Below are 21,289 nucleotides of genomic sequence, written 5' to 3' on the forward strand. Positions count from 1 at the left end.
AAACACCAAATCCAAGTTACCATTTGACTTTTGACCTCTTGGAAAGTCACCTACACAATTTAGACTAATATGCTTTCTGTTTACAGTGGTAGCAGAGGAGGAAAGTTGTTTTTAAATAACCATACCAACAAATAAATTAAAATGAAAACAAAAAACCCTTGAGCCTTTACTTTATGACATTTAATTATGTCAAATTGAGTGAAAAATATAAAGTGGTCCTTAGAGGTAAGGTGCAGGATTAGTGTCAAAGTTTGATTCCAACTTGTGGGTCCTCCCTTGATGTCATCCCCCTAAAGAGTCCAAAAATATATACACATTTTTGGTGGGTGGCAATTAAATGATAACTGTATTGCACAAGTCAGTAGGACACAAAATATAACTTTGTCAACATTTTGTCCCATCCCAGGTACATATATGTCATCCATAATATTAATGTCAGAATATCATTTAGGTTAATAATTTGGCTCATAATCTAGTGAAAATTTAAGGAATCAAAATATCTTTTTGGAAGTAAAATGTACTAATGACCCACCAACCTAGAGCAGCCTGGAAGATGACTTCAGGTTGATTGAATTATTGGCTGAGTGAGAATAAGTGACTTATGAGAATGTGGAAAAAGGGTGTTTGAGTTATAACAGTAACACTGGATAATAAAATCAAAATATTCTTAAGGAAAAATTTTCTTTTTGCAAACGTCTTTGGCTCCATAACTACAAACAACCAGGTTGTATTTATATCTTGGTGTGATAAAATCCCTTCTTGAAAATATTAAACTGTATATCAAAGATTCCCATTTCCAATATTTTCCTTTTTAATATACTTATATATAAATACATACATTTGTATAAGTCATTCTTGATTTGGCTTCAATCTGTGATTCAGCACAAACAAGCAAGCTGGTGGAGGCACAGAAACAATGCAGCAAGTAGAAACAACCCATGAGACAGATATAAAGTCAGAGATAAACTAAAGGATCAAAAAATATTTTTTTTAAAAATAGGAAAAAATTACAACACACGGCTTAAAATTAAAACCTGTCTTAACCCTTAATGTCCCGGTCACCTGCTGCAGGCAACAGCTACTCATGCAGCTGTAAAATCATGAGGAATGTAGTCCTCATGCTGGAAAACAAACTAGGTGTACCTGTGAAGTCCAAGAATAAGTTACGGTGAGGGTTGCAGAGTTCATTCCTGACACTATTAGGAAAACAATATGCTCTGACGATCGCTAGCAAGTGTATTCACTTTTAGACATTTTAAAACAGAAACTGACTGCACTTGGTGTTGGACAGTACAGTGAACACAATATGATAAAAAAAAATGTTTGTTTTTTTAAGGGGGAAAAAAAAAACTAGATGACAGTAATACACTTGAGTAATCTAGTTAATAAGATGGCATTATACAAATTAAAAATGAGCAATCTTGCAAAATGTTTTGAAAGATCTCAATTAGCATTAAACAGCATTGACATTTTGCACTCAAGGCAGGGGTGAAAATATTTGCAAGGCTGGATAGACGTCATTGTCAGCAGGTTGTACAGACACTGGTGCTGAAGCTCTACACATCACTACATAGCCAAGCTGAATGGTACAACACTGTTGAGTACTCTCACTGGCACCACTCATTCATATACTGAAATGCTTTGTTTCGGACCACAATCATGCTTTCTCTGCTGCATAAAATTCACATACATTTTTCCATGACACAAGCTTAGAGCTTTTGAGTTGTAGTTTCATCAGAGGCACTATTAAAGTGGAGCAATTTCCTCACAGCAAGACTTTTTATAAGCGAGCCTACTCCAGTAAAAAAAACAAGGCCTTTACATCCACTGAAGCAGAGCAGCGGGCTGTCATGCTGACCTCCACAGGTTATTCGGTCTATAGGTTTTAAGATTGTACTCAGTCCGTGTAATTACAGGTTAAAAGTCAACGTGAAGCTCCTGGGCAGACAGTATCAGCAGATCAGTGACAAAGATAAAGACACAAATAAAATCTTTATATGTTGAAAAAGGCAGCAAAAAAGGTATAAAAGAAGTGACTGCTGCTGAATTTAACTCAGAAGCTACAGTGGCGTTGAATGCAACGGTACAGTAGGAGTTTAAGGCAATACTGGTAAGCACCACACCACCATCTGGGGTAACAGATTCAGTACAGAAGAGAAAAGGGGAGGACTTTTCTTTCACTTGTCCTGCATTTTTTCCAGAATTGGCACAATCATGTCAAACTTCGGCCTCTTCGCTGGGTCCTCGTTCATGCATATCTTCATGAGCTTGCAAATGTGAGGAGAAATGCCGGGAGGGATTGTGGGCCTTAGACCCTCCAACGCAACCTAAGAGGCAAAACAAAGAGAGTGGAAGACATCTTCTTTAATGCACCGAGGCTTGTATTAATCAAACAATGCTTCCTGCTCAGCTAATTGGGTAATCTGAGGAGGGAATCTTGGCTCTGCGAACCTTCATGCCTATCTCCATGTTGGACAGGTCAGCGTACGGCACCTCTCTGGTCACCAGTTCCCACAGCAGGATTGCAAAGCTCCACATGTCTGCTGAGCGACGATTGATCTCCTCTGGCTTCTTCTGCAGAGCTGGAGGAAACAAAGACACACCTGATTACACAACACTCAGTGCATACACCTACCTCCTCCAGTAATGCAGAGCTTGCATGTTTCACCAAAGACGTAAGAGCGTAAAATATTTCCACATTAATATTATTTATTATGTTAAAAAGACATCTTTACTTAACATACGAAGGCCTATTAGAATAACTGTTTGTGTGTTTGTTCCTTATCGATAGCAGCCATCTCTGTGCTCTAATTTCATGGCTCACCACCCATGACATGTGTGCTGTATAGCTGTTTCTATGGGAACTGGCTGCAACAAATCTACTCCATCCACCGTATCAACCTACATCACGCTCCACACACCACAGAGTAAACCTATAACCTCCTCCGTGAGTTCCTGTTACTGTTTATGTTCACATTTTGTAAATCTGTTTATGCTTCCTCCTATCTCCCTGGAAATCAGCTGCAGATTGCATTTAGCTCTGCGAGTCCAAAGTCCCCCTGCATCCATCATTCACCAACAAGCTTTTGTGGCTTCAGCTGTCACTTTAGATCTGAGCTGCATGAGTGATGCCTACCCTCGGGGGCCACCCATGCAGGCGAGTACATCCTGCCAGGACACTGGAAGGAGAACTTGACGTCTGCCATGCTGATCCTGGCTGTCATGTCTTCATCTATCTGTGGAAGCAAAGGAGTTGAAGTTGTAAAGACATTTCTTCTGGTTTTCATTCTTTTTTTTGCCAGTATAAAAAGACAAATTGAACATTTATGACACTAAAAGCTGTGTTGACACTTCTTACCATAACACTCTTGCTGTTGAGATAATGCCGAGGGATCATGGGTTCAAGTGTGTGTAAGAAAGCCATCCCACACGCTATGTCCAGGGCAAACTTAACCGCCTGAGTCTGGTCCACCACAAAGTCTGAGAAAAGGATTAATAGGACATGAAGCAGGTTCTAGTCTCCCCTTTTTTCCAACATGATAACGAAACCACATGTTTACAAAAGGTGACAAGTGTGCAACAAATCTGAAGTCACCATAAGGAGGGGAGGCTAGTTTTTGTGAGTGGAGGAGAAGTACTCACTGGTGCCTTCATGCAGCACATTGTAGAGGGAGCCATAAGGCATCCAGTGTGTGATGATGATGGGGTGAGGGGCGGGAGGAGACTGACATGCTCCCAACATGGGGAGGACATTCGGGTGGGAGAATATCCTGGGATGGAACCCAAAAGGGAGAGACAGACAGAGACAGACCAACAGAAGGTTTGACGTAAACAGAGATGCAACACCTCCAAAAATAAGGAAACATAAAGTCTGGATCGACACGATGCAAACAGAGAAATGAGCGATGATAACAGCACAGAAGAAAAATCAGGGGAAACAATAACCTGAGTTTGGGATACTCCTCATTGAAGTCTCTGCTTTTTCTCGTGGTCCAATCACGCACTTTAAGCACCTTTACAACAATTTCATTCCCTTGCCAGCGCCCCTGCCACAGCTACAGAGGAGAAAAATACAGAAGAAGTTCAGAAGATTACCAGCAGATTTAGGAGAGAAGAAGATAAATTTAGGAGTGAAGATGAGTTGATAGAGTACCTCTCCAGACTGGTTCTCGTTTATTTTAGCCAGGAGAGAAAGCTGTTTGTAGTCGATGCCTGCTTGTTTGTTCAAAGTGCCGTTACCTAAAAACATCAGATTAAAAGAAACAGGTTGAAGCTCAGACAAAAGCTTTACTGTTCGAATGACATTCAGTTAAATGCTGCGCAGAGGGAAAGAGGTGGAAATTTCAAACACAGCATAAAAAGAGTGGAGAGAGCGGCAGTGTGGAAAATTTCTTTTCCTTCATGCAGTGTTCAGACCAAACCCATTGATGGAAACTGGTCGGCTCATAAATAGAGTTGTGTGTCTGTGTATAACTCACGGGGTCGAGTTCTGGTGGTTCCTTTCCAGAACGTGTCTTTAAAGGGAATTTTCGTCAAGTTCTGCCCCAGTTTCTCTGCTTTATCTGTGAGAAATAGAGATGATATGTGAAGAAGTGATAACAAAGACGACCAGTATTTGTACTGATTTGGTGAAATGAGGTGAATGTATTGAGTGGGTACCTCTGAGGAGTTCACGCAGGTGAGGTTTGGCTTTATCCAGGGGGATCTCCCCATATTTGTTGCAGATGCTAACCTGAGCCCCATTAGCCACAAGGTCCTGAGTAAAAGAAAAAACTGCTGTCAGCAACTTTCTGTCCCTTAATCATTATTAAAAAAAAAGCATATTAAAACAAATCAGTCTAGCCTAAGACCACCAGGGGGCACACTGACCTCAGCCACTTCGTCCTGGCCCCAGAAGCAGGCATAATGCAGTGGTGTGTTTCCGTGTTCATTGGCTGCGTTGGTGTCTGCTTTGCACTGGATCAGCTAAAAGAGAAGCAGAAGCAGGAGATTAAACGATAAACAAAGCTGCTCAGGTCTTGTTTGGGCTGTACACAGGGATGGGTTTGACTGCTGCCAATAAAAATCATGGCGGTTCATCTCGCCTGTTGACACATACCAGAGGTATTGAGACATGCCTAATATTAAACGCCTGGCAGCCACTTTAAATCAGACAACCTGGAGCTCTGATGGCATTGGATACAAAATGTTCTTCTTCTGTATCTCTCCAGAGGATAAAAGTAGTGTCTATGAACGGAAATTATAATCTGTGAGGTTACTTTGACTTTATCCATTTAAAAAGAAGACCTGCTACTTCTTACATTCTTTGCACAGAGCAAACGTGGTGTAATTCAAAAGGAAGGGGGTATCTTCCTTAAGTCATGTTTTTGAGAAAATCATTAAATAAATAGCAAGCAATTTTCTAAGCAGAAATAGATTTTAAATGCCCAACTTTTGAAAAAAATGCCTGGAGAAAATCAGCTACTGATAAAGTGAGCAGCCTATAGTTCTCATATCCTGTAACCCTAGGGAATCCAGCTACCAAAGGACTGTCCTGAATACATATAGAGTATAACGGGTTCTTTCTCTTTAAGAATCAAACCTCACTCAGTCTGCTCTCTATTCTTTTCCCCCTAACACTGACAAATTGCTAAACACTCCCTGTCAAACTGCAGATGGTGGAACTACAAGAACTGACAAGACCTTTGTGTTCATAATTGCTGCACAGTGTCATCATTTGAAATTTCATAACATCCTGTTTTTATGAAGCAAACCTGATAAAATGGATTATTATTAAAGCCAGTGATATGAAACCTATGTGCAAAAAATATGCATTGGTTGTTGATTTTTTTTTTTGAGGACCATTTGACACACAAAACAAGATTCATTCTAGCAAAAAAAATCAGAGACAGAAAATGAGTCATGTTCTGAGGGGGGATGATTTCATTATCAGGAAATCTTTCCAAGAAGAGCAGAGCCTAGTTTGTGCTTCTGCTTCGAATCGATGACATACTATAGCTCCACATTGTCCTTTTTCATCGCAACTGTCTGAGGCTGTATTCAAAAAGACCAAAAGCAGACTTTATTTTTTTTCGTTTGGTGCGGTTCTTATTCAGATTGTACTTCTTGCAAGTGGACTATATTCTGTAAACACGTCCACGTGTGTGACGATCAGGGCTCTCATTGGACAGCACTGACAAAGGCGGCACACAGAATACAAACCCGGAAATGGAGGTAAACGTGTGTTTGTGCTCTTATTAGAGCTGCAAATTAATTTTCAGATTCAAGAGCAGCTCCTTCAAAGCAGGCTAAACAACACTGTTTCAAATTTTGGAACAGCGAAGACGAATGCGCACAGCAAGGAGACGCTATGCTCTGTGTGTCCTGACCCACAACATGCTAGCAACAGCGCGGCTAAACAGAAGACGGAGGATCAGGTATGAACCAAAGACGGTTAGGTTACGGTGGCTTTATAGGCCCAAAAGGCACACGTATCCTGTAGTTAGTTCGGATGGACCTTGGTTTGTATTCAGACCTGCACCGGAGAACCACGAACCAAACCAGAGTTTGTTTGGACGCGGACTGAGACCACCTCAAAAAGTGGGTCTCGGTCCGGTTGTTTGGTCCGCACCAGGGTTCGTTTGAGTCTATTCACACCTGCATGAAAAGTCCGCACCAGCGTGGAAAACGAACCCTTGTCCGTTTAAGGTGGACCAACCAGTCCAGGTATGAATACGCCCTGAGTATGTAACCTGACATGCGTCTCTCCAAATGCTGTTGAAAGAAGTCCGATGTATGGTGGTTCCAAAATCACATGTAGTTCTATTTGGGAGGAAGAGGGGCATGACATCTCAGAAGTACAATTAAGAGTTGCTGCATGATATACAGCAACAAATATCAGTTTTAATTTAACATGAAAAAAGAAAGTGGTAACAGTAGCAGCAACAGACAATGTGATGATCATACAGCTTTTGTTGCCTTCATGCATTTTTGAGGAGACCTACACATCATAGAAATACTTAATACTGAGGATTACTGTATAAGGAACCTCTTTCAGCAGTATGTACACAAACTTCACCTTTCCCACAATCTCTCGATGTCCGTGGCTGGCTGCCAGGTGCAGAGGCGTGTCATCACCGCGGTTCATGACGTTGATACGAGCCCCTCTCATGATGAGCATGTCGACCACATTGGAGCGGCCCTCCCTGCACGCCCAGTGGAGGGGGCTGAAGCCGTGGTCGTCTCTACAGAGGGAGAGGAGTGTTCACATTCAGTACATGTTTCACAAAAAACCCCAGCACAGCAGGAACTTTAAATAACTGAAGGATGCAGGAAAAGTGTTTGGTTTCTTCAGGCAGAAAAAGAAAAGTGGCCCCTCAGTTATCCACGTTAGGTTCTTTGCAAACAACTTCGTGGTGTACTTGGATGAAGGCCATGAGGTGCCGGCTAGAGATGTTTTTTGGGTTATGCTTTGACTGTTAAAATACCACTCAAGTCAACAAAAAGACACTCCAGAAGAAAACAAGGTGGTGAGCAGGGCAGGGCCGACTGACAACAGCACCACCCACGTTACACAGTACACTACAGAGTCTCTGCAGCCAGGAAACCACAGTACTGCTGCCCTGTTCACATGCGGTCTGTATCACATTTCCCTTTGTTTTTATTGTCCATCATTTGGTCATTTTACAGCCAGTCTTGAAACTGCTGCTGCAGCACTCTGCATTCAATGAAATAGGAAAGAAAATGAAACTTAAGTTCATCATTTTGACGCATAATGTAGCCTAATGCATGCTTTATGGTCAACATTAAAAATTAATGTCAGTTCACTCAGTCTATTTTGAGCCTGGTAATTACAGTTATAATGTTGTAAAGATAACTGCATCCACCACTATCAGTAGAAAGTTATATCAATATCTCTAACTGATCAAACAAAAACATTTTTTATAAAAGCCCGGAACTTAGTCCGCCAAATTTATCTGTAACTATATTAGGTTGTTTCCTCTTCAGTATTGTGATGCTGAAGTACACTTCATAGGAATTTCTGTCATCTTCCTCTGAAAAAAAGGAAGTTGATGCAGCAGCTAACAGGCCTCTAGCACTCATCATTCTCTCGGTGACAGTGTCAGCGACACATGTAGGACAGTGGCCTGGATTACACGGCAGAGTGACTGATGGCCCCACGTCCTCAGAGAGAAGAGATAAAGCAGAAGAGAGTGCTGAGTGACAGGGAGTCAATCAGGAATGGGATAAAAAGATACAGCCCGCTGAGGAGCCACTGTGCTCCTTATAAGGCGCAATGAGACTTCCTCCAGCCTGCACACGCTCCAGCTGCTGTGTGTGATTGTGTCATTCTTCATTTCTCTGCCCGGTCGTGGTCACCTCCTCCTCTTTTACAAAGTTTCCTCCCTTGTCTGAGACTCTCCACTCCCCCACTGTCTCATTCACTTCCATCTTCTCCTTCTTCTTTCCACTGAAGCAGCTGCTCCATCCGATGATAGATTTCTCTTTCCAGACACTTTCCATTTGAGCCACGACACAGCACAATCCTCCTGTTAATAAAGTTACGCACTTGTTCTGAGATTGTGTGTAGGCTGACAGAATAATAATGCGATCTGAGGACTGAGGGAGTATTATGAATCTGCAGGAAGGAATCCGAACCCCCTGCCCCCCTGCTATCAATTCACTGGCTTGTGTTCACACATCCTGCAAAATGCGATTCAAAGTGGAAGCAAGAGGCTCACAGAGAGCCTCAGTCCCACAACACACATCTATCTGTGCATCTGGGTGACCTGCTGCAGTCACACTACATCTGCTCTGTGAGCAATTTCCTCTCAGACCAAAAGGCCAAATCCTTCAAGCTTATTAGTCAAAGTTTATGAGAGGAAACCTCCCCACAGACTCACTCCTATGATTTTTACTGGTTTTCTGTGGTAAGCTCAGGTCCTTTAAGAAAAGTGTGGGGAAGTTAAGGGTGGTATTTTTGAAAGTTACAGTAATCACATAAACAAATTTACCCCTGATTATGTGTAATGCAGTAGTTTTACTGCATTGGAAGCAGCTGTTTTCACTCTACACTGAATGTTTTGGTCTTCCATAAATAAAGACTTTGGCCATTTTCTGATCTCAGTTTGGGTGAGATTAGTGCCTCTCGAAACTGAAATTGAGTTATTATGTTGAATTTGAAAAGCATGATCTGTTTGGAAACTGTATTTGCTCTGAAATTGTATTTTAACTACTTGAAAATTCAACTCTAAAAAATACACACAAAAAAAAATATTTTCAGACCCCCAAATTCAGATTCAGTTCACTATTTCCCTGGTTAATGGGGGCCTCTAGTCGGAGTGAGATGGACATAGACTGCCAAATGCTCTACTTGTGGCAAACTGTGGATGGCATAATTTCATCAGTTAGGCACTGTGATTGAAAAAATTAACTCCATTGACAGTCCATTTATCAACAAAAGTATTCACTCCTAGAAAAAATGATCCGCTTATTCTACTAAAAATTAACGAGACATATCTAATTTCAGCACAGATGGCCACTGCTACAGTTACTAAGTCCTGTACTTAAGTCTTGTCGCAAATTTTCTTCCTGCAAAAATGACCAAGCTTAAAGAAAACAGAATTTAACTGATGTCCGAAAACGATGTGCAGAGGATTTTTGTAAACTGTGCTCGATTAGTAGGGATGGGTACCGAATTAGGTACTTTTATAGGTACTGACCGAATTCAGCCAAAAGTACCGGGTACCGATTCATGTCAAATCGAAAGGTACCATGTTTAGGTTAAGAGTAGGTGATTTTCCATGCTGGACATGAACACAGCATTGCAAGGTTATATACTGAAGAGTAAATATGTTAAATTGGAAAAAAAAAAGATTTTAATTTTTAAACAAATTTATATTTCTTTTTCCAAATAAACACAAAAAAGTACCAATTTGGGTACAAATACAGATTGCCAGGTACCGGGCATCGGTACCGTATGATTTCAAATATGTAAGGTACCTATCCCCATCGATTAGTTTTCCTGACAGACATAGATGACGTAATGACTGTGCCATGCTAAACTGAAAGCAAATCAGAATCAGAAATGTGTGAACTGAATCTGAAGTTTATATTTTTGAATTTAAGGAATATAGAGGTGAATTTTTGAGTTTCTTAAATTCAATTTCAAATGACTGAACTGAATGTCAAATCATGCTTTTCAGTTTCAATATGAGGATTAAAATTCGGTTCCCAGGGGCCTGATTTTGAGCTCATATTCCAGCTTCTACAGTTTGAGGTTTGTCTAATTTACTCTGTTTACATCTTCACAAACTGAGAATCTTTGAATCCCAAGGTGTTTATTTGCATCTCTTACTTAAGGTGATTCTGATGCTCATACATACATACTCAAAGTTTTTAGTACACTATCAGTATATAAGGTTTCTGACTGAAACTTATAGGGGAATAAAGATTAAAGTCTCTGTACGTCTGTCTCCAGGTAAGAAGAAAAATATGAAACCGTTCACGTTTTGTTTCATGCAGCCCCTACAGAAGACCACAGCTTTACACAAATACAGATTTTTATGCAAACGTCCTATATTTTGTGTTTCTATTGGAGATAATCCCATGATATGTTTGGGTGGAGGAAAAGGCCACTAACCAGAGCCTTGTTAATGTTTGACACAGAGGGAATAATAACCAGCTTTGCACCTGAACTCAAGCTGAACTGACGTTTACAGCAGCTTGAAGCCACTCCAGATTTCACTGAGTGAAAGTTTCCTTAACATTTCTGTGTGAGCAGTTTTTGATGTGTGACTGCTTTATTCAGCGTTTCACTGTTTTTAACCATGTTTTCTTTAAAGAAAATGTGAGACAGACATCTTTAACTCATGCTGTTGAGCAGAGTCACTCATTTTTTTCTGTTTTTATGCTTTCATCCTGTGAAAATGTGGTACTTTTAATAGAGCAATGGAAATTATATTCTTAGACTGAAGCTATTAATTTCCAGTCAGCTCCAACCCGTAATTAACTGATGGGGAAATATTATAAACCAGACAAGGCCCACTTCACATATAACTGTGAAGAATCTACCACTTTCACATCCAGTGGCTCTCTGGCTTCTGGTTTCTGAGTGTATTTCTGCTCAGAGGCTCTTTTTATAGGATAGATTTCCCCTTTAAGCTGGCTCCATCCCCACAACCCAGAGGCACTTGAGTGCCAGGGTTTTCTCCTGCTCAGCCCCTCCACACAGGCTGTGGTCATTTATTTCAGGCACTTCCACCTGCCAACAGGGCTCAGTTTGGCAGACGGGAAAGCCAGAGGAAGAGCCCTGTCTGCACCCTGTATGTCTCTGCCCTGACATCCCCAACAGGTCAGATAACACGACTCAGATCAGGAAACAAACTCACAGACATGTTTAACAGATGAGAGGATGATTCAGAGAAGAAGAAATAAAGGGTTTCATCACCCTTTGTCTGTATGTAGTATAACTGTCAATGTGTCTGTGAACACAGTCTAACATGGGAGACTCATAGTTTAAATTCTTTTAAATTCTTTTCTCAATTGTGTCATCTACTCAGAAATCTATGATTCCTATAAACTCTTCACTGTGCTTGGAGAGAAGGTAATTTTTGGCAAAATACAGCAGGTAAATTCATGAAGAGCCTGTAAAATATAACAGCCCAATATTTTAAGTGGATACACGCCTGGAGCAGATACTTTACTATTGTTTATATTTTAAGGAAAGTACATTAAGAAAGTAGCCCTTATGTAGCTTGAAGTTGTAAAGTGCAACTTGTAATGAACCACCTCATATCAGTTATTTGTGAATTTTTCCATTTAAGATCTCCTTGGTATTTAATGGGGATACAAAGATCTACCTTTTTAAGTCCTGACACCTGGGTTTTGATTTTGGCTGTTACTGCCACTGATCCAATCTGATAGCGGTACTGATTTAGCATTCTTTGTTCCTTAATATAAGGATGAGACTCAGGGTTATGTATTAACAACTTTTCAAACTTCATTAACCAAAATCAAAATAAAAAAATAATAAACTGACTGTATTTTATATGATTGTTAATAGGGATGCACTGATACTGATTGGTGGTATTGGTGTATCGGTGCCCTCAAAGCTGGACCCGTATTAGTGGGAAGAGTTCCATGTTGCCGATCCAGGAAAAACAGCTCTATCTCTTTTGCTACTTGATTTGAAATGTTGCCTCTGATGCACTTGCTTTGTTTTTTGATGCATTACCAGTCAACAGGGTATAAACGTTAACATTAGAAAAGAACTTGTGTACATTCTGAAGCTTTTTTTGCTGGTAAACATTTAAATATTTCATAGTTAAAATAAATATTAACTCCAGAAATTCCATGTACTGATTTTTTACCTTTTATCCAAAACGTTACCAGTCTTATCCCACAGTAGGGCATGCAGGTTATTATTCAACACTGGTATCTGTATCGGTCTATGCCAAAGCCCAGGTATCGGTATCGGTATCAGTATCAGTATCAGAAGCACAAAAGTTGGATCGGTGCATCCCTAATTATTAAATTAAATGTGTAGTGAGAACATCTCCCGAACTAACATGAGTTACAGTTTAATTCTAAACCTCCACAGCGGAGAAGTGAGAATTAAAGTTGCACATGTTGCAAGTTGCAGTCAGAGTTCATGGTGACACAGACCTGAAAACTGCTGTATTTATCTTCATGATATGTTAGCAAAAAAAAGACACAGAAATCTGATCTAACTAACCTGTGCAACCCTAATTTTCCCATTTAGTTGTGTTTGTAAAATTCTACAGTGCCAATGGCGCATCTCTGATAATTTATTCCATATCATGAGCAAGCTTTACCAAACCTTTGTTAGAAATGTGATCAACACTTCAGGCATGAAACTATGACAACCTGCTCCAACAGGCCTCAAAACCACCGACTAGTCATAACAGTGCAGTCGCAGACTCATACCGCTACTCTAGTGAGGTTATTAATAAAACCTTCACACACTCTCCAGAGATACTTCGGTACTAAAAATCACACTTTAACATAAACAGTGTGATAGCTTTTATAAAAATGTGCCGTCCTAGTGTCAAAACAGTCACAAAGAAAAGGTTGTGTCCACTTTTGAACGTTCAGTAGAAGAGGCTAAAACCAGAGAGCCAAAATCATAGCAGTAAACACAACTGCATCTGGAGCATTGTGAATTAAACAACTAGTATTTAGCAACATTTCTGTTTAGAACACTGTGGGTTTTGTCAGACTGAGTCAACAATATCTGGATCTTAACATTTTAGATGTTGGCAATTTTCCATACACCTTCTGTTTTTTTTAAATAACACTGAATAAGGAGTTTCAGGGTTCACTGGTGCAGAGATCACCTCTAACGCTTCAGTTTAAACTAAAGTTAATGTCTGGTGTACATTAGTGCTGCACGATTTGGGGAAAAGGTGCGATTTGCGATTAGGTGGACAATATTGCGATTGCGATTGTGCTTGCGATTTAATAAAAAAGGTTGTGTCATGATGAGTCTACAGATTTGCTTGGTTATCATGGAGAAAAATCTGAATTGCATGTGCTGACATTGCGATTGCGATTGCGATATCCTCTTTTGCGATTACGTAATTGCATGTGCTGACATTGCGATTGCGATTGCGATTGCGATAATCGTGCAGCCCTAGTGTACATATAAAGTGTAAAGATCAGATAACGACTAAACCGTTAACATTTAAGAGTTTTTTTTTAACTTTGTAATTAACTCCTCTCATGCTGAAGGAAATGTTGAGCGGAAATGAGTGGAACTATCTAATACCACTGGGAGAGGACTACCGGAAACATGAAAGTAAAGAGGGGGAGGTGATGTGCTCCATTTCTCGGTTGAAAAATGCACTATTTGGCACACACACACAATGATTCCCTGTCTCGTAACGCATAACTCTTAAAGCCCTGCCCCGCTACAATAACCTCCTCCCCCTCTCTGTGAGTTTTGGAAGGTGGTGGATGGTTCCCTCGAGGCCTGTGTGTCATTCCTTGTAAGGAGTTTCAGCATTCCTCTTCTACTCTTTGTCTGGGAGTTACATCAGTGTAAACACCTTATCATCCAGGAGCTCAGAGAATATTACAGAGTGGATCTGAAATACAGCGAGGGGAGAATTAGCAGCACAAAGTGTGTTCTACTCCCACCGTAGGAAGATTTATCTCTAGGAAAAGGGAACTTGACATGTAATCAGCTAATGGATGAGTCACATGTGAGGGTGTGTGGATCTGCAACAGCTCTGCGCAATCATCCAGTCTCACAACAATGTGAAAGTTTACCCAAATAAACAAAAACGGGGAAATAAACAAAGCCAGAGCAGATGTCAAGAGAGACACTTACTCAGTGTAGGAGAAGAAAAAGCTTAAAAGTTTCACTGTTTTGATGTGGTGCTTATATGGAGAATAAGACTGCTGTATGCACGCTGTACTCAAAAAGAAATCTGATGTTATCATGGATGCATATACCAGGGTGCATTGTGGGAAAGCAACCACAGCCTCCAGCTTCTGCAATTCAACCGCCCTATTGCAAACAAATCAATAAAGCTTTCAAAAACAATCCAATTAAATGTTGTTATGATTAATGTTCTCAGTATAAATACACACAAACACAGGAATAAAAACAGAGAGCACAGCTCCAAGATACACGGTCATTATTAATTTATTCACCCCATGTTTACTTTAAAAACAAACAGCAGCAGTCTAAATCTAGGACACAAAGATCCCAAACTCAAGCGCCAAGGGTGGCCCCTACTACTTAACATGCAAGCTTTGCCAAGTTTAACAGAGTCAGCTGAGGATACAGAAGGTGACTGATGAGCACTGATACTCTGTGCAACTAAAAACGGTTAATATTACAGAAGGAAGCCTGCAAGGCTCATATTAAGTCACAAGCACAGCTTAAAGCATGACCATCGCAGCAGGCTTCCTGTCCAGCATCACGTTTTTGAATTACTTCACTGGCATCCAGTACATAAACACGCGCCCACAAGGAAATGGGTTCAATCACAGGCCAAGATCTCGCTGGGGACTTAAAAGCGGGCTTCTGTGCCTGCACCGGAATCTCAGATTCACACAGCTACATTCTGTATGCAGTACTGCAGTGTAGATGATACTCACTTTACCCTAAACTCATGTTGCAAACAGTCTTGCAGATCACATAAAAATTATGCAACAGCAGAAAAATAGCTGCAAAGTTAACACACAGAAAAGATGAAATCTTTGCTCACCCCTGATTGAGATCATTCTCTGTGTTGTCCAACCACAGGCGAACTGCCACTGCATTGCCTTCCCGGCACTGCGTAAAGATATCATCCATTTTGGTTTACTGCTGTCTTCTCTTCTTCTGATTGAACTGCAGGAGCAGATTAGGAGCCGAACTGGGACAGATGGGAGAGGTGACCCAAGGGGTTCAGCAGGGTGGTGGTCAGCATCAGTCCCTCATGTGGGACAACGAGGGGCGCAATCAGATAGATGACACCTGAGACAGAGAAGTGATAACACATTTTTTAATCTGTCTGACCTCCAGACAGGTACATCTTCTCTCTCATGATTCTGTACAAACAGAAGAAGAAAGGAAGAAAGCCAAGGAGCAACAAATCCTGGTGTTGACTAATGTAACTCATTTTAGTAATACTGTGTGGGAAGTTTACAGCATAGTGACTCACAACACTTGATTGTGAAAAGTACCCTGTGCACCTGAGTATATAACTGTTTTCCCCTCATGCCAAGTACCTGGTAGTAAGTTTATTGTGCTTACTCTGTTCTGTACAACTTGATAGTTCAAATCTTTAGGTTTTAGACCATTCTCGTGTGAAAGAACCAGCAAATTCGTCTTTCGATTTCGATGTTTTCAGTCAACAGCTAAGATAAAGTAACTGGCCTCACAGCTCCAATACTTTTGAATGGGTACGTGAAGATGAACGATAGTTTCAGAACATTATATAGCCTACTTGTTTGTCTGCACTGAAGAATATACATGATAACAGAAATTCCAGACAGGAGAATCACAGTTTCTGACATGGCAAAAATCTGGTGCCACGGCTGAGATCACCATTTACATCTAACTGCTTCTGCAGCAGTATGACTAGCTGCACTGCTATCCAGCTAATACCGAGGAGGAAGATCCGTTCACTTCGCTTAGTAACGTGGTTATCCACGTAGCTCCGGGTAGAGGTACACGATATGCTCAATAAACTCTTATAACTGAAAACATGTCGATAAGCTTCCTAAATCAGGCATCTTCCACTTCACTAAATGAAACACAGCGGGCAGGTTAAGCTAAAAAGCTAACCTGTCTACACGAACTGCCTCCGCTTCAGACGTTAGCATGACGGAAAAAATGATGAATTAACCTTTAAACCGGCGCACATTTTCAGTAAATTAACTTCTGTATCGATAAACTTACCGTTTATAGCCGCCTGCTGCTGTGTAACACAGTTACGGAGCGTAGAAGTTGTTAGCTGTTGACCCAGTACATTGAACACTGTTGGACGTCCACACCCTCGCCGCCACCGGCCTGCGTACATTGCGTGGTAACGTTGAGGGCAGTCAGAGAGCGCCTCGCCCCCTGCAGGCAGTGGAAGGAACTACAGGGAGAAAAAAATATTCAGCCTCAGGTCATACTTTTCTTCAACATCAACAAAGCACAGGTAACAGGTATTATATGCATATCCTCAAGGGATGGGGAAGTTTACTACCCGTTTAATGGTGAGGAAATAAGTATTCTCACTACTTTTGACGATGCGAATGTCAGAAATGCCAGCAGTAGCAGAAGTGAAAACTGAATGTCTTGAATTAGCAGTCCTTGAGTAGGCTAATGTTGCAACTTGGAAACATTTTTACAACGGTGTTTTGCCGTTATTTCTAATTATAAGGTGTGATTGTAATAAAATTGAATTGTAAATTCATTCTTGTAGCTTTTCAAGGAGAGAGGAGACCACGAGATGCAATAAAGTTGTGTTTTTTAACTTTATATACAAATGAAAACTTGTTGAATCAACTTTTTACCCCTTAATGTTGAGGGTTTAATTGTCAAAATGGCACCCTGAAATAATAATGGTTGGTATCATCGTTGTTACACTTTGTCAGAAGATTTTTAAACTTTTTCAGTTATGTACCAATTTACACTGTACTATTTAAATTTTTGATTTTGTCGATTAGTCATAATATTGATATTTTCATTTCTTTTATGGTTATTTAGATGTAGTTCCGACAAAGTGATCCGTGTGCTTCTAAACAGAACACAGAGAGTGCATTTTTTTCTTTATGGGAAATCGTTTAACAGGATAAAAACACAGGAGAGCATTGTTACTTTATTTGCAAAACACAAACAGCTGTTAGCGTTGACAGATGATCCAGCCGTCACCCTCTTAAGGAAAGAACGACGCAGGTTAAAGAAACGAGGATGAAATTTTGGAGCTTTGATGCACTGCCAGAGCAGAGAACGCCATCTCCCACAAATCTTTTGCTCACTTACGTCATCAATATGCGCATGTAGTTCTGTTTTGCTCCCTCTATACACATGCGACAAACCAACGTGGCTTTCTGCTTCTCGTGAAAATAATTTTCAGTTTATGAATGGAATGACATGTTCATTAGTTAAACATTTTACCAACATTGTTAGTGACCAATAGAAGCGCGTGGCGCGTAAATAAACTCACGTGCAGTATCGGTGAGTAACTGAATTAGCAGAGTTAGCATACTGGTAATGTGACAGGAGACGAAGTTTATGGATCTGTTCTGCAGCAGTGATTGATAATCTTGAGCTTTTTTCTTTGTAGTTTTCATAGAAACATGTTTATTGAGGAGGAAGAGTGGAGCGATGATCAAGACGCTCAAGTCCTGAGCAGAGCTGTCCTCAAAACTGACCAGAAGAATGTGAAAAACAGCAAAAATGTCAAGGTAGGTATGAATTTACTTATACGGATGCAAGCTTAAAGTACTGTATACCTCCCCATTATGCCAGACCTTCTATTATGCAGTGTCCTACATAAGTAATATATCTAACTTTTTGATCTACAATATTTTTGTGGATCTTCTTAAATGTTTTTTATTGTTCGCTAAATTGGAAATAATAACATGAGCTAGTAGTGTTATTACAAATAACAGCCTGTAATATTTTGGTATACTCTCTTTTATACTTTTATCGTTTGATAAAGTGAAGTTCGAAGGATTATTTTACCTATGGCAATGTCTTCTAAATTAAATCCTAAAATAGTTGCTTCCAAGTCTGATTTGGAATAGAAGTTATAACTCTCAAAGTGGTTTGATGTTGCCAGGCTACTGAAATTTGGGTTTTCAACAGTTCTGTATATCCATTTTTAAGAGAAGTCAAATGTTCACGTAAAACAGAAACGCGACTAGGGAACATTGACAAGGATTATAAGTACAAGTGTGGATGTGAATTTTGATGCAGTAACAACACACCATTACTTCTTACTTTAAAGTATTCTTTAACACAAACGCTAAATAAAAATCTAATAACAATTATAATAATCATAATAACCTGAATTTATCTCTCTTTTCAGCCAAAGGTGGTAGGGAAGAAGAGCCTGATGCGGACTCTGCAGACCCTGGGATCAGTGCCAGATTGGAAAAGTGATGAGCGTCAGCAGGACAGCGACAGTGAGACAGAAGCAGCTCCATCATCAGGCAAGAAAAAGAAGAAACGAAGGAAGAAAAGAAAACATGCAGGGACAACTGAGCAGCCAGAGAATGGAGAGTTAGATCAAACTCCAGCAGAGGAAAAAACTTTAACAAACAAGAAAGACAAGAAATTTGGTGAGTTCTAACTGGTTGACGATGTTTAACTATTGGGTTAATAAGGAATTATATTAGTTCAGGATAATGTAAAGTTCAAAGGACATAATCGTGACTTTTTATAAATGCGTTTTCTTTTCTCAAGGGAACCAAAAAGTGAAAAACAACTGTGTGGGTAAAACAGAGGTCAAAGGAAAGGATAAACCTGTAAATGCAACTGTAAACAATCCAGAGGACACAGAGAAACTGAGCCGACAACAGTGGAAAAACAAAATGAAGAATAAGAGGAATTGTAAAAATAAATATCGCCTAGACAAGAAGCCAGAGGAGACAGTCAAAAAAACAAAATCTGCAGAAGAACACAAACAACACGAAGAAGTCAAATCAGATTCACAAAACAACAACAACAATAACAAAAGTGAAAAAAACAGCCAGACATCAGCTAAGCAAAAGGAGAAGGAACCTAAAGCAGTGAAAAGAAAAAAGACAGAAGATGCCAAAATGTCCTGCGTGACAGAAACACAAACACATGGAGAAGAAAAGGGCGACAAAGCTGGAAAAGGCACTGCAGGTTTAAAACAGATAGTTGATGAACCTCAAGAGGAGTTCACAGAAGAGCCAGAGACACCCTCTAAACGACCAAAAGTCCAGCTGAGCAAAGAGCAGAGTCTGAAAAGAGAGAGGATGCGAAAAATTCTCAACAGCAAGAAATCAGACCATCAGGAGAGTCCTGCTGAGCAGAAGGAAGAGCCACCCATACCAGAACCACAACCACAACCAGAGGTGAAAATGGACCGCTCTGCCAGTCTCAGGTCCCGCATGGAGCAGCGCCTGGAGTCGGCCCGTTTCCGCTACATCAATGAAGTTCTTTACAGCACAACCAGCGGCGAGGCCAGGCGGATGTTCAAACAGGATCCAGAGGCCTTTGGGATCTATCACAGGGGCTACACGGCACAGGTCCAGAGGTGGCCCGTAAATCCTGTGAATGCCATTATCGCCTTCATCAAACAAAAGTGAGTCTTTATGTTCTGTCAATGCACATACACTTTTTCTTCTGATTTGTTGACTTTGATGTGAGGAACAAAATCAGGAACTTTCAGTTTTTTGGAGAGGCCCTTAACACCTTTTTACAGGATGGTGTTTGACAGTGGGAACATCGTTTATCTGCTGTGTACAGTAAATCCTGTCTCTGACTCTGTTCAGGAGCGAGGAGTAATGCTGCCGATGATGCAGCTCTGTGGGTGTTTAATTGATGCCTCATTAAGCTGCTGTGAGAAGACCCCGTAGTAAATGTCAGCAGTTCAGGAGAAGATAAACAATCATTTGTTGTTTGAGCTGCTGTTCTCTGTGGATTGTTACTAAGAGCTCATCTAATTCTTCTGTTTCATTACTTTATGTTGTGTATTTCAGACCATCCTCTCTGGTGGTGGCAGACTTTGGTTGTGGTGACTGTAAAATTGCACGCAGTGTGAAGAACAAAGTGCACAGCTTCGATCTGGCAGCAACCTGTGAGCTTGTCACAGTGTGTGACATGGCTAATGTGAGTGTGATGTTCTTTGTATGCTTGTTAAAAATACAGTTTGTGCAATTGTTCAGAAATAAAACACTTATTCTTTGTGGGCAGGTTCCTCTTCCAGATCGTTCTGTGGACATCGCTGTGTTCTGTCTTTCTCTCATGGGAACAAACCTGTCAGATTTTCTCGCAGAGGCCAATCGTGTCTTGAAGATGGGGTAAAATATGTCCCAACAATGTTTTTTGTTTTTATAAAATTTCATATCAACTATCTATCCTTATAACTGTTCTGCACATTTACTGTAGGGGCGTCCTGAAAATAGCAGAAGTGGCGAGCCGGTTTGAGAATGTTAGAAACTTCAGTACTGCGCTGGCAAATCTGGGATTCAAGTTGGTGACCAAGGTGAGGCTACAAACATGGTTTCATTTGTATGAAGAGATCTTAAATGACTTCCTTTTTATCAGACTCTAAATATGCATGACCTTAACCAGATGAGATGGAGCTAAGAGCAAGTCTTGTGTCATTTTTTGCTTCAAGGGCTGCAACCTTAATAACCAAATTTCCAACTTTCTTTTTTCTTTTTCCTTACTTTCTTTCTTTCTTTCACCAGGACACAGAAAACACTCATTTCTACTCCTTTGAGTGTGTGAAAACAGGAGCAGCTCCAGAAAACATAAAGAAGTTTGGACTGCAGCTGATGCCGTGTGTCTACAAGAAGAGATGATTTTACAAGAGACATGTCCCGAGTTTGTTTTTTGTTTTTTTTACATGCAGCTGTTTGTCAAAGCAGAAGCTGAACACTTGTATTTTATTTTCTTCACCTTTTTACAGATTTCAGAGTTTATTATCTGCATCATTTGTAAATGACTTTTCATGTAATTGTTTCCTTTTTGTTGACCCTGGCTGGGGATAATCAGGGGTATATTCCTCTGCAATGTTATGAATTCAAAACTAAAAAAAATCACGAAATTAATTGAATTATATTCTTATTTTTTAGATTTTGAGTGAAAACATTAGTGTATCCT

General features: G+C 40.3%; 2 protein-coding genes across 2 annotated transcripts; one reads left to right on the forward strand and one right to left on the reverse strand.

Moving 5' to 3' along the window:
- Positions 1-780: 780 nt before the first annotated feature.
- LOC141797540 (scaffold protein ILK) lies at positions 781-16,549 on the reverse strand. Its single transcript, XM_074679011.1, has 13 exons — positions 16,397-16,549; positions 15,219-15,469; positions 7,058-7,223; positions 4,870-4,965; positions 4,660-4,756; positions 4,479-4,562; positions 4,154-4,239; positions 3,946-4,055; positions 3,643-3,770; positions 3,359-3,480; positions 3,137-3,236; positions 2,452-2,582; positions 781-2,327 (listed from the first exon to the last, which is right to left on the reverse strand). Exons 2-13 carry the CDS (start codon positions 15,305-15,307, stop codon positions 2,178-2,180), a joined length of 1,359 nt encoding a protein of 452 aa, XP_074535112.1. The 5' UTR covers positions 15,308-15,469; positions 16,397-16,549; the 3' UTR covers positions 781-2,177.
- A 909-nt stretch (positions 16,550-17,458) lies between these two features.
- Positions 17,459-21,238, forward strand: rrp8 (ribosomal RNA processing 8). The gene is made up of 8 exons (XM_074679010.1): positions 17,459-17,662; positions 17,772-17,892; positions 18,519-18,771; positions 18,896-19,763; positions 20,161-20,290; positions 20,375-20,481; positions 20,570-20,666; positions 20,875-21,238. The coding sequence occupies exons 2-8, from the start codon at positions 17,785-17,787 to the stop codon at positions 20,986-20,988; spliced, it is 1,677 nt and encodes a 558-aa protein (XP_074535111.1). The 5' UTR covers positions 17,459-17,662; positions 17,772-17,784; the 3' UTR covers positions 20,989-21,238.
- The last annotated feature ends 51 nt before the right edge of the window (positions 21,239-21,289 follow it).

Source organism: Halichoeres trimaculatus, unplaced genomic scaffold (assembly GCF_033239565.1).
Source record: "Halichoeres trimaculatus isolate MK-OKI-2021-1 unplaced genomic scaffold, fHalTri1.1 fHalTri1_scaffold_9, whole genome shotgun sequence".
NCBI classification, from domain to species: domain Eukaryota; kingdom Metazoa; phylum Chordata; class Actinopteri; order Labriformes; family Labridae; genus Halichoeres; species Halichoeres trimaculatus.

Coding starts and splice junctions, on each gene's coding strand:
- LOC141797540 (XM_074679011.1), bottom strand. CDS start 15,307: ATGGATGATATCTTTACGCAGTGCCGGGAAGGCAATGCAGTGGCAGTT. Junction 4,757..4,869: donor GCCAGGACGAAGTGGCTGAG/GTCAGTGTGCCC, acceptor TCTTTTACTCAG/GACCTTGTGGCTAATGGGGC. Junction 4,563..4,659: donor CCTGCGTGAACTCCTCAGAG/GTACCCACTCAA, acceptor TATTTCTCACAG/ATAAAGCAGAGAAACTGGGG.
- rrp8 (XM_074679010.1), top strand. CDS start 17,785: ATGTTTATTGAGGAGGAAGAGTGGAGCGATGATCAAGACGCTCAAGTC. Junction 17,893..18,518: donor AAAACAGCAAAAATGTCAAG/GTAGGTATGAAT, acceptor CTCTCTTTTCAG/CCAAAGGTGGTAGGGAAGAA. Junction 20,667..20,874: donor GATTCAAGTTGGTGACCAAG/GTGAGGCTACAA, acceptor TTCTTTCACCAG/GACACAGAAAACACTCATTT.